Here is a 13,481-nt window from a genome sequence, read left to right on the forward strand (position 1 = left end):
TAAGTGAGAAGTTTTAAGTGCTACGTCTTTCAAAGACAATAAAATAATATAATTTTTTATAGATCAGTCAGATTAAATTTTATTCAAATATCTTTAATATATTCAAAAAGCTGCACAACTTTTGTATTCTTAAATAAGAGTTTAAATAACTTTTATTGTAAATTATTTGTAACTTGATTATTTAAACAAAACGCTCAATATGTAATTATAAAAAAATCTTGAACTTGGTCTTTAGAATAAATCACCGTCTCCGCGAAGTTTTTCATTTTCAATCGTAGTTAAACTCTGAATATTGCATATCAGAATGATATTACGTGTTCACAAAAAAAATCTTATACACACCCACAAAAGAAAACAGCTGCGTACCACATCATCGTTTGATATACAATTCTAACGCGTCTACAGCTGACGACGTAATCCACAGCCTTGTGAAGTCACAATTAACTCGCTTATCTTTTTGTGTGCGTAAACTAGACGATCGCGTGCAGTATAACTTTTTTTACTAAACGCTTGAAATAGGAGGATATTAAAGTAAAGAATTTTCATTTTTATGCTACGTATTGTTTAAGAGGTGCACAAAAGCTAAATTTAAGCTATTCTAAACGTATGTATACTAAAATATTTTAAATACACCGCGTACACTTCAACTATTCATAAAATAAGAAAAAAATTCATGGTATTTATATAAATCAATCATATCGTCGCTCCCTACGAGGAGTAGCACTGTTCAAATTTTCCATCATAAGTAGCACAACTCGTTTGACGCACGCTAGACTAGCATAACTCAAAATTTCTCGCAAAGACTAGCAGAACTCAAACTTTAAATAACCAATTTCTATAAAAATTTCCCGATTTTTGCAAAACTGTCCCTAATGAACATTTTTAAATATTCACAATTTGCAACGTTTTACCGAGTTTAAAATTGTTTTCACAAATACAATAATTTTTTACAAACATTTTTTGAAATTATTCACTTTTTTTAAAAACCTGAAATTTCCGAAACTTTTTAAAACTTTGAGGTTTACCTGTCTTTGTCCAAGGTTTCCATGAACGTAACCAACCAAATAACCCAATAAAAGCGTAAAATACTCACATTTTAAGTAATATAAAGTCGCGAGTTATGCTACTCTTGGCCGCATTTCTGAACTGTGCTAATCTCCGTAGGGAGCGGCGATATATAGTGTTCTAAGTTTTTTTAAAATTATTAATCTCTTAGTCCCTCAGCCTTGTAAGTTTTAGTTCGAGAATGTATCAAGAATCAATTTATCATATGACCATGAACATTGTTTTAAAGTCCAGAAAATTACTTTTTCCTTGAGTGAAAATTATTAAAAATCGTAAATTGGTTCCCCAATAATTGCAGTAAACGTTTATGGCCATATCGATGATTTCCTAGTACAAGCGTTATTGAGTTACTGTTTTTTGTTTCCACTGTATTCTTGATACATATCTTGATGTAAAAATATTGGCGAAAGCATTGATTGCACTCGAATGTTAAAACAAAGCGTTTTTTAAATATCACTTTTAGATATATAGTAAATAAGATGTCATTTGAAATAATCAATATGCATTATTTATTATCTATTTTCTATGTTCATAAGCCTTTTTACATGAATTTCCACTCAAAATTTATCGACGTTTTATTCATATCAAGCCAGTGGGAATAATGCGATGCGGAAAGCAGCACTCATATCCCATCGTTTCCAAATCGCATTCGGGATCACCGAGGAAAATGAAGAGGAGGTTAAAGCTGCTCAAGAGTTAGACGAGTCACCGCGTTCCCAAGACAGTACCATCATATGTTTACCACCCTTTATACCTTCGGACGATGGAACATCATCTCTCTTAAAGCCAGTTGTAGAACAATGGCAAGAAATCACTGTAAATGTAGAACCTTCAGTTTCAAAGGTACCTGCTTTAGAAAATGTACTCACGCCAAATGGCAACATTGCACCGACTCGTCGACAAACGATGCCAGAAATATCGAGCGATCAGCTCTCAATGCTCGGCGGCAAATCATCGCTTGCCGCGCCTATCGAAACAATCAACACCAGAAGATCCAGTATCACAAATGTGGCAATCTGCTCGAGTATTGGCCCAAGCCTTGCGGGAATCTTCCCCGGTGCGCCAAGCGATCTCTTTACGGACAGCCGTATGGCGGAGTCGGAACCAGTACCTCAACTGCTAGCGTCAAGTTTACGAAGGAGCGTTACATTCTCGACTCTGAATGAACCATTAACTCTAGAAGAAGCAGTGAGAGATGCTAGGGGTCGCAGGTGGTCTTCAAAATTGCCATTCTTGAGAGCCTTGCAGAATCAAGACTCGAGAGAGTCTTCCACAACTGACAACAGCGAGTTGCAGCTGATCGGTACCCAACAGTCGCATCGATCGAAACATCACCATCATTATCACCATCACCACCACCACCATCATCACTTGTTGCCACATCTACACGTGCCCACTTTCTCGATTACTGGCCCGGCGACTGATGGTAGTAGCGGATCGGGAACTGGACGCAAGTTCAGCTTCGGAATTAGGAGGCATTCCCAGACGGTTTGTCTTGGTTTTGTGTTTGTGTTGAACAATTCGTCTTGCTGTTTGCTAAAATGATTTTGATGTGTTAATGTAGAGGTTGTGAGAAAGTGTGGGTAGGATTTTCCTATCGCATTAAATTAATACAAAAGCAATGATTACTGCTTATTATATTAAATACAATTGTGTTAACAAGATTAGTTCGAACAGATTAAGTTAAAGTAAATTATTGCAAATGTATGTTGTTTTATTTTCTTTATATAGCGCTGCGTGACCTAAGTCTATACTTATGTCATGCCTATCCGTGATCTAAGTAGTCATATATTGTACCATGCTTTATCGACTTCGATACACTTGGACGCCAAACGCACGATGCAGTAAAAGATTGCTTATGACACGGATGGACGTGAAATGGCGGACTTAGGGCAGGAAGATGCTACGAAATATTATATATGCTACTTGTAACCTACTAAGTTGGCATTTTATTACCGTATAATAATGTGCCATTTAGGTCACACGTATCGTAAACAGTTATACGGACGGGTAGAGAAGTTGTTTTACTCCTGCACTATTCTGATACGCTATTCTTCAGTGAATTCACGCTTATGCGATATTTTTTGTTTGTTTTCAAGTCTTGCGACCGAATAACATAGAATATCTCGAATATACGAGATCGACACACGCTATTCTCTTTGATTACCTGAAAAGACAAACGCTTCCTTTAATCAATTTTGTGATTAGCAAACCGTTTATTTATTTAATAATTAAAATATACATGTAAATAATTACCTTTCTTTTCTATTAATGCTCTTCTTCTTTCTATTATGCTTAATTTGAGTACCTTGCAGTTTAAAAAACAAATACGTATGTACGCTGTGTTAATCTTTACAACTTCTCGATCCATATTATTATCAATATTTAAAATCCTCTAATATATAGATATATACATTCATATTCATTTTTATTGATTAAAAATAAAGGTGCAACTGTACTTCGTACGCAATATATGCAACGTCGTATTCATGTTTATTGAAGCATTCTGTGCTCATTAAAATGTACTAAATTTTAGAACTACTTCTGAGGTCTGATTTCCCGTAACTCGAATTACTTTTAACAACCAGCTGATATTTATCTGTTGCACTTGAATAACCTATTAACACTGCTTGTAATTGTGTTATTCGAATTCAGAATATTTAACTATTCATTATAATATTGCGCTAAAAATGTTAACTGAATTTTAACTGTATACTAAGATCTATTAAACATTTTTAGTTTAAACAGGAGTTAACATTATCAGTTAATTAAGTACACTGATATAGATTTTATAATAATTGACATCATGAAATAATAATAAGCAGAACGATGTTCGCATGTAAAGATTGCTGCACAAAAATGAAACTGCACATCTATTTAGCCACGCTTATCTTTGCAACTATATCATAATAATTTTCATGTTTGCAGGTCACTATTTTTTCTAAATCACAAGTAGGGCAATGGAATGTTACATTTTTTACAACTACTTTCTATAACTTTTTTACAAAGTTTTGGCACCAATAATTTAGAGTGGAAAGTCGCATTGAATAATAAGCACGATTGAATATTATTAACTTCTAGGCCCAATTATTTTCCAACAATTTTTTTATAATTAACGGGATTTCCCGTTGATGCTCTAAGAATTTCTCAAACACGAGCAAGTAAATAAAGAAACCGTCGCGGTGTACCTCTATGATTGCTCCACTTTCCTATAAGTCGTTATCTCTTTATTTTTTGTACGTCATAAGAAACTCGTAAAATTTTGACATTCTGTACATGCGTAATAAAGCAGTAGTATACTTATTTCTATAAACAAATATAATGTAAAATCCATAATTATATAAGCAGCAGAAAATTAAATATTCCTTATTTAAAATTTTCTACGTGAAATCTCTGAGAGAACTATATATTAAAAGTTACTACATATGTGGGAAAAACTACTCGCTCCATGACGATTTTTACTATATTCATAGTAAAAATTGTTAGACTTATATTAAAATTTGTTACGTGTTTACTAGAAATTACTATATTATATAGTAAAAATTATTTTAAGAATTTCTCCGTGTGCCAGAATTTGAGGTTATAAAGTTGATTTATGCAGTAATCAGAGACCAAAATCTATAATTTTTTATTTATCTGGTATTATTAAGTGATAAAATATCATTTGCTGCTATTATTTATTGATTTTGGTCAATTTATTATTAATATTAACCCACGAGTAAATGTGATTAATTTAAAACAGATTTAAAATTTAGTACATAACAGTATTGTTTGGGTAGGTCAGCGCGCTCGACTTCCATTCCAGAGGTCCAGGTTCGATTCACTTAACAACATTAAATATCAATAATAATAATAATAATAATAATCATATTCGCGTAAAATATATAAGTACATTATACATATTATATATACATAAGTGCGTAAAATTGCACAGCAAAAGAAAAATTAAATTTAAAAAAATTTCATTTCAGTATAGAAATTACTATCTGAGATAATAAAATTGAATACAAAGCAAGTATAACCGTCTGTTACTATATAGTATAGTAATTTTTCCTGCATATGTAATTTTAATATCTAGTTTTCTCAGTGTACTGTTTCTTAAAGTACAAAGTAGCCGTCAGATAAGAGAAAACAAAAATATTCCGACAAACAATAGAACATTTTATTTTCTTGTAGGACTAATTTTCCTCACAGCTATGCATTCTATATTTTAAAGATTTTCACACCGCGTTTAATGCATCACTCACAAATTGAAACAAGGAAATTCAATCGAAACAATCATAAAGCTGTTGACTCGGAAAACATTTTTTTCCTCTATTCGGTTATTTAATTGCAATTTTCGAAAGCACAAAATAAATGATAAACTGACTTGACTGACGAGCGGTCCCAAGACATCCACGCACTTTATCTTACAGCGACGACTTGACGAGTGACTCGGCTTCGACCTGTGCACACAGGGTACCCCCGACGAGCTCGCGATTCCGCGCGCTTCTCTCAGAAGAAGAAGAAGAAGCAGCAGCAGCAGCAGAAGAAGAAGTGCGCACGTACACTGTACAAAAGTGTGCACGCAATCGGTCGCGGCGGGGCGGCGCACATTCCGGTTTCCCGCGGTATCGCACAGTCGATGCTTTCCTCCATGAGGAGGAGGCATCAGCTTCGCCATAGGAGCCCGTGTATACCATGCCCGTATCAGCTGCTGCACGCGGCCAGTCCTCTCGAGATCCTCGTCCGCTGCAGTCTGCCGCTCGCTCCTGCACTGCGCGGCTCGGACGCGAGTATAGATAGATAGATAGATAGATAGAGAGAGAGAGAGAGAGAGAGAGAGAGAGAGAGAGAGAGAGAGAGAGAGAGAGAGAGAGAGAGAAAGAGGGAAGGATTGCAAGGAGAGATCCACCTCAAGCGCGGATCTTTGTGTCGCGCCGGAGTCGTGCTACCGTTGTTGTCGCTGCTACTGCCGCTGCTGCTACTCTTCTTCTCTGTGACGACCATACTGGATAAAGGGCACCATGCAGCTCGCCATTATATCCTGGCTCAACACTGTCGCTTCGACCTACAGCCTCAACGTCTCCCTCGCTGTACATTGTTCACGGTTTTTTAATTTTATCTATTTTTATTTAATTTCTATTTCATTCGGTGGGGGGTGCTCGCGATGGTCTTTCACAAATCAACGATCATTTTGCGGGTGTTTGAGAAGCCTTTGTTTCGAGACAACTTTCGCGAACAAATAATTTTTTTTTAATAAGAATTAACGCATACAAGTGGTATTACGTGATACTCGCGGCGTCGTTTTGATTTAATCTTCGATTGAAGTGTTTTTGATCGACTTAATTTCATTTGCGTCAGTATCTTATGATATATTGTACTGATGATACTTAGAATCTCTATTTATATTTTAAAGGATTTTATATTGCTAAAGTAATATTTTTCCACGTTCTGAATATAATTGTTGTCACATCGCTGAAATTTCGTTCAAGTTATTAAATTGATTATTAACAATAGTTAAACATTTATGCTAAAAACCAAAGTTTTTATTAACTAACATTTTTTATAATGCTTTCCTTCGAATAAAGCGCTAAATTTTAAACTTTTATAGCTGCAGATTCATCTTGAAAAAGAAGCTCAAATTACTTCATACTTATGTAAAATTATTATGATCTCGAAAAAATCAAAACAATAATTGCATAATTTTGAATCCTTGGTTCAGAAAACAGACGAAAGATTTTTAATTTTATGAAACCAATGATCGCATCCGTGGTTTTCCCATACACAAAATAAAGTAGTGAAGTATTATCATAGAAAACGTAAACAACTTCCACTTTGATAACTCAACGCTTTGCACTTATGCGTGAGACGCAGCAAGAATAACCGTAAAGCAATAAAAAAACCTAACAACAATATCGAAGAACAACAAAAAGCAAACTAACTTATACATGTGTAGCAACAGTATACAACGTGTGTGCGAGTTCCTTATCACTAAACTCAACGCACTCACTGCATCTATTTTCGTTACTGGCATCACACGCATAAAAAGGCCTGAAAGTCTATAAATAGCCTGCGCGCGAGTACTCAGCTACGGTCAGCGCCTATATAATTAGACTTTTTGTGGAAAAATAACTTAGTAATAGCGAAACTCGATGTGCTGCGCGAGAAAGCACGCTGATACCGGCGTATCGAGGACTTTCCACCTGCTGTCTTCGATTCGCCGGTCTCCTTGTTCGTCACGCGCATAAAAGTCACATGAGCGCATCAGCTGCGCGGCGTTGGGAAAACAATTTTTTTTTTCGCGTTCGAATAATACTTATTCAACCTACCAGAATTCACACGTATGACTGATTCGGCTAATCGCTATTTCTTCTGTTCACTTGAACACACCGGCGAAAGAAATGTATAGTGAGCTCTTCATTACGAGAGACAGATTATTCGACGTGGATATCGATCGTAATCCGATGATTACATCAATGCAATCGGCAAAAAGTAATGTGTTCGAAGCGCGAAAAAAATTTTGCGTAACCTTGTAGTGGCGGCATAGGATGAAAGGAAAAAAGCTTCAACGACAGCCGAGAAATGCTCGATTGTGTGCGAATGACGGGATTTGTCAATTCGTCACGTTCTTTTTTTCATTTTTCTCCTTGCCTCCTAATTGTTTGGCCATTTTATTATTAATAAACGCGAGTGTGCGTGATGCGTATCATTAGAGAAAAGGATGCAATCACAAGTCCAAGCTAACACTCTGCTTTTCTTTTCTCGCTTGTTTCTGCTTCGCCGTATAGACTCTGCACCGGACCGACTCGATGGTATCGCTTTGCTACCGCACATTAGCCAATTACGTCAGCGATGACAACCTTGCCGGCTTGCAGAACTTTCTCGAGAACAAAAGGGTCCAGGTCGACGATCGCGACGAGGTGAGTCTTATCGTCTTGAGCTATTGTAATATACTTTGTGTTTTTCCATCCTGTATAGTTTACTGTACCCATATACCCACCCCATGTTTGTGCTTTTCAGCGACATATAGTTGTATTTCACGCAGCGCGATCGTTGACGCAAATTATCACACACACACACACACACACACACACACACACACAAATCGTATTTTGAACTCTCGCCGCGTGCGTGACTCATAGATAAAGTCCAGATAGCCATTCGTAATGTGAAATTAAAAACAATTTGAAATTCACAAACGTGTGTAACGATAAGAGAGTCTCGCCGTCTGTGTTTGCGCTGACGGATCGTATCTCCAATGTGTCCAAATTATCTAACGGGATTGTGTGCGCCTTTCAAGGAATAAGTTATCCGCGCGAATTCGCATGCATTATGAGATCGACGGCGATTCGTCAGCAAAACTCGATTAATCTCGTTAGCGTTTAACAATGACTTCTACTCTTCACAGAATGGCAGCACAGCTCTCATTCTTTCAGCGAGCAGAGGCAAAATCCACTTTGTCCGGGAGCTCATCAACCACGGAGGAGATGTCAATGCCGAGGACGCGGTAAGCGCTTCTTCTTTTTTTTTGATTCTTACGCGCGTTTCGAAAGCCGATTCCAGACTCTTATGTCAGGTACGTCGCACTTCTTCTTACAGGACAATTGGACGGCACTGCTTTTCGCAGCCAAGGAGGGCTTCAACGACGTGTGCATCGAGCTCCTCGAACACGGCGCTGCTCTCGAGCATCGCGACGCGGTAAGAATGATTTTGAATCCGTTGAGAATTATTCCACCGTTGTAGAAAAAAGCGGCAACTATTATATGCAAGTTTGAGAGCCAAGCGGAAGTCACCGCATAGAGCTTTGTTTGCTCGCCAGCTGCAGTAAACTATATATCGAAGTCATGATTAAAAGTCGCAAAGTAAATAATTGTTGGGCTTGTAAATGTGAAAACTGCAGCTTTTTTCAGTGTTATAACAATAACAATATACGCACATACTTGCTGTCTTTGTTGTGGCTTATATCATGATGACGTACTAAGAAATCAATGCTTGTATACAGGGAGGATGGACGGCTCTCATGTGGGCGACGTACAAGGGTAGAACCTCAACGGTGACGTTACTGTTGGCCCGAGGCGCGGACGTCAACGCTCACGGAAACTATCACATATCCTCGCTGCTGTGGGCGGCCGGTCGAGGCTACACTGAAATAGTTAAGGAGCTGCTTGCATATGGCGCTAAGGTCAACGTTGGAGATAAGGTGAGATTCGTCTCAAGGTTTCGCGCGATTTTTATTTTTGTTTGTATGAAAATATAAATACTCGTGGCCGATAATGTTTATTGCCCGGTCGGCTCATCATCTGAGAGGAAAAAATAAACATTCGCGTTTCAGTATGGCACGACCGCTATCATATGGGCGTCTCGAAAGGGCAGCCTGGAAATCGTCGACGCTCTTCTCAAGGCCGGCTCGACGGTCGACACTGCGGGCATGGTAAGTCGCATTACTAACAAACCTCGTTAGAACAATTAACACAGTATGTTTTAACTATTCTTCGCGCAGTACTCGTGGACGCCACTGCTGGTGGCGACGCTGGGCAACCACGTGGAGGTCGTCCTGCTGCTGCTGGACCACAAGCCGAACGTCAACGCGGTGGACAAGGACGGCTGCACCGCTTTGTCGATAGCCTGCCGCGAAGGTTACTTCGAGATCGCCAACGCTCTGCTCAACGCCGGCGCCTACATCAACATCCAGGACAAGTCGGGCGACACGAACCTCATCCACGCCGTCAAGGGCGGGCACAGGGGCGTAGTCGAGGCTCTCCTTAAGAAGTACGCCGACGTCGACATTCCGGGAAAGGTACGTGCGATCTACAGCCTCTTAAAATTTTCCGAGACTACAACGCGCGGCGCACTGACTTCAGGACAGAAAAACGGCCACGTACATAGCCGTGGAGAAGGGCAACGTGTCGATACTGAAGGTCCTCTTGACGGCGAACCCGGACCTCGAGATCGCGACGAAGGACGGAGACACGCCATTGCTGCGAGCTGTCCGCTCCCGCAACGCCGAGATCGTGCAGTTGCTTCTGGACAAGAAGGCCAAGGTCTCGGCGGCGGACAAGAAGGGCGATACCGTGCTGCACGTGGCGATGAGAGCCAGGTCCAAGGGCATCGTCGAGATACTGCTCAGGAACCCCAAGAACAGCCAGCTGCTCTACAGACCGAACAAGCAGGGCGAGACGCCCTACAACATCGACATCAATCATCCCAAGACCATACTCGGCCAGATATTCGGTGCTCGTCAGTATTGCTCGTTGCTTCCTTCCATTGCACGACTGCTCTGCATTCTGCGTTTTGAGAAAATATCGTTGCTCTCTTACAGGTCGGTTGAATACCAACGAGGACAACGAGAACATGCTCGGTTACGATCTCTACAGTAGCGCGCTCGCGGACATACTGAGCGAGCCCTCGCTTTCCACCCCCATAACCGTTGGCCTCTATGCCAAGTGGGGCTCGGGGAAATCTTTTCTATTGAATAAACTTAGAGGTAGGTATGCGGGAAAATGGAATAGTCACACGTCGACGATCGCTTTTACAAAAACGATTTGTTTCGTTCGCAGAGGAAATGAAAAACTTCGCCCGTCAATGGATCGATCCGTCTTTCCAGTTTTCCTCCCTGTTATTTCTCATTGTAACGCATGCTTCGCTGCTGATCGGGGTGACCATAGGTCTCATCTGCCAATCGTGGGTAACTGGACTCATTTCCGGAGCGAGCTTAGTTGTCATCGTATATGTCTTCCTACTGTTGGTCTGGTACGCCAACAAGCGGTGAGTAGCTCAGCGAGACTAGAAAAGCTAAATCGCGTCCGGAAAAGATGAGTCTAATCGCTGTCTCGCTTATTTAAAGGTACGACTGGTACTGGCCGTACAACTTTACCGTGGCGCTGTCCACGAAACTCAACTCCCTGAAACTGCTACTACAAGTGACCTTCTGCCACCCGCCTGGTAATCAGACCCACGATGGCATCACCATACAACCGATCAAGTTCTACTTCACGGACCAAACGCGCGTCGGCACAACGACGGCCGGCGAGAACGCCGTAGTCCAGATGGTCGGCTCGCTCTACGACTCAATCGAGAGCGAGTTCGGCTCCATGTCGACGCGCCTCTATCGGGCCTTCAGGCCCAAGCCCGTGAAGACCACGGCATCCTGGAAGTGGAGACATCTCTGCTGTCTGCCCTACGTCGCCATTTTCGAGTTTTGTTTTTGCAGTCTCCTCGTCGGCATCGCCATACTCACGGTCTATCTCATCGATTCTTCTCAGGAGAAAGAAACGTGAGTGACGCTTGTCTTGCTTTATTTGCGAATCAGAGCGGAGTTGAGATAATCACGTGATTTATTATGTTTAAAGGCCAGTTATCGAGCGCGTCACTGCGTACATAATCATGATCAGTATCGCTGTGTTGTTGGCCGTTAGTGTGATAGCAAATTTGTACACGTGGAGCAGGACCCTTCAGTCCCTTATATTCTCACAGCGAAGGCAACTTAGGCGTCGCATCGCTAAGCTAGAAACTCTGAAAAGCGAAGGCTTTTTACAAACCCTGAGGAGTGAAGTCAATCTAATGACCGATATGGTGAGGATGATTTCCTATACGACCACAGCTTATATCTAATAACATTGCGAATTCATTATTTTTATTTATAATTCGACAGGTTAAGTGCCTAGATAGTTTTACAGCTCAAAAGAGTAGATTAGTAGTAATTGTTGACGGTCTGGATAGCTGCGAGCAGGACAAAGTGTTACTGGTGCTCGACGCTATCCAAGCCTTGTTCAGTGATAACGGGTGTCCCTTCGTTGTTATTTTAGCGATTGATCCTCATATTATATCCAAGGTAAAATTGAACTTTTCTTTAAAATTAATTTTGCTCTTACTTTCTCCGTATTTAATCTTGTCTGTTGCACTATTTTTAAGGCGGTTGAAGTGAACAGTCGAAGACTCTTTACCGAGTCCAATATCGGCGGTCACGATTACCTCCGTAACATGGTGCACTTGCCCTTCTACCTGCAAAACAGCGGTTTGCGTAAGGTGAAGATAGCCCAGCAAACGGCTCTGCATAGCAATAAAAAGACAACGTGGAACGAGGCAGAGGAAAGCGTCAATTACGCAACGACTAATCCACTGACTCGATCTGTTTCGAATCGTCGGCTGAGCACGGAATCCGGCGTCATGAATAGCAATGAAAAGCTGAAACCACCGAGCCGCAAGGGCAGTCGGAAGCTGAGACTCAGCGAATCAATAGCTAGTAGTATAGGCAGTAATTTAAACAGGCTCGGAGGAGCTCAGGATCTAAATAAGATGCTGTTGACCGACGACTACTTCAGTGACGTTAATCCGCGCAGTATGCGCCGATTGATGAACGTAGTTTACGTTACAGGTAATTTCATTTTATTAAACCTGTCCTTTCTTTTCTTCGGGAAAAAAGACTTATTGTGATAAGCCGGTACTTTGTGAATTTATTGAAAATTATGATCGACGGTCAAAGACATCAATACAAAACAAGTTTTATAATGTATGCCGTGCATAAATAATTATTATTTTAAACAAATAGCAAGTTTCATAAGCCTTCATTACTAATTCTGTTTTCTATCATGTTTACAGGAAGATTATTAAAAGCATTCCAAATCGATTTTAACTGGTATCACTTAGCTAGTTGGATTAATATCACTGAACAATGGCCATTTAGAACTTCGTGGATGATTTTGTATTATGATACAAGCGAGGATAATCTCGATGATTCCATGTCGTTAAAAAGCCTCTACGATAAGTAAGTTATTTTATTGTACTTGGCAACAAATATTATTACGATTTGAATACAGCAATTTCAACGTTAATCTATTTGCAGAGTACGCCCGCAAATTCCAATTTTCAAAGACGTCCAGCCTCTGCTCGAGATGGACCGAGACGAGCGCAAACTTGATGTCTTTTTGACGTTTCATCGATCGAGCTTGCTAGTAAGCGACATGAAAATATTTTTACCATTCACAATTAATCTGGACCCCTACATCAAGAAGAAGATAAAGGAGGAGCAACAGACCATGGACGAGGAATCGAATCACCCTAGCCTGTACAAATGGAACAACTCGATGTCGTCAACGGGTGGTCCAAGTGTCGCGGAGTCCGGGTGGATCAATCGTAGTGGAGCTGTCAGCAGACACTCGAGAATGCATAAACCAAACGCTTCACAGCTACCACCAGGCTTGACACCAGGTTTATCGCAATTGCCGCCAATTCCAAATATGTGGCCACCGAATGCAAGGCCTCTCTATGATTGGCAAATGCCTCATTGGCCCAGCTTGCCACCACCGATGGAGCCAATACAGAAACCGCTTTCTGCAGTCACTAACTTACCGGTTTGTTACCTTGAGTAATCACGTATTCATTAAATTTTGTATTTAATTTAATGGATTAATGAATAATCCAAATATCTATTTTTA

The 13,481-nt window shown here is 40.3% G+C and overlaps 1 protein-coding gene across 12 annotated transcripts in view; it reads left to right on the top strand.

Annotated features, from left to right (window-relative positions):
* Positions 1-13,481, top strand: part of LOC100115220 (kinase D-interacting substrate of 220 kDa) — a 37,519-nt gene that overhangs the window by 18,078 nt on the left and 5,960 nt on the right. For 5 of the 12 annotated variants that reach the window (XM_016987824.3, XM_016987823.3, XM_031925732.2 and 2 more), the window contains exons 2-17: positions 1,655-2,553; positions 7,836-7,967; positions 8,456-8,554; positions 8,647-8,745; positions 9,050-9,247; positions 9,380-9,478; positions 9,548-9,844; positions 9,909-10,284; positions 10,367-10,531; positions 10,605-10,812; positions 10,892-11,320; positions 11,397-11,619; positions 11,699-11,878; positions 11,959-12,421; positions 12,646-12,811; positions 12,890-13,397. In XM_016987824.3, the coding sequence (XP_016843313.1) occupies positions 1,672-2,553; positions 7,836-7,967; positions 8,456-8,554; positions 8,647-8,745; positions 9,050-9,247; positions 9,380-9,478; positions 9,548-9,844; positions 9,909-10,284; positions 10,367-10,531; positions 10,605-10,812; positions 10,892-11,320; positions 11,397-11,619; positions 11,699-11,878; positions 11,959-12,421; positions 12,646-12,811; positions 12,890-13,397 (4,524 nt within the window). In that variant the 5' untranslated portion in view covers positions 1,655-1,671. Of the gene's footprint in view, positions 1-489; positions 605-1,654; positions 2,554-5,891; positions 6,141-7,835; positions 7,968-8,455; positions 8,555-8,646; positions 8,746-9,049; positions 9,248-9,379; positions 9,479-9,547; positions 9,845-9,908; positions 10,285-10,366; positions 10,532-10,604; positions 10,813-10,891; positions 11,321-11,396; positions 11,620-11,698; positions 11,879-11,958; positions 12,422-12,645; positions 12,812-12,889; positions 13,398-13,481 lie in introns of those variants that run through there. The other 7 variants (XM_016987831.3, XM_016987829.3, XM_016987827.3 and 4 more) reach the window with 3 other exon arrangements.

Source organism: Nasonia vitripennis (assembly GCF_009193385.2).
Source record: "Nasonia vitripennis strain AsymCx chromosome 3 unlocalized genomic scaffold, Nvit_psr_1.1 chr3_random0004, whole genome shotgun sequence".
Lineage (NCBI taxonomy): Eukaryota > Metazoa > Arthropoda > Insecta > Hymenoptera > Pteromalidae > Nasonia > Nasonia vitripennis.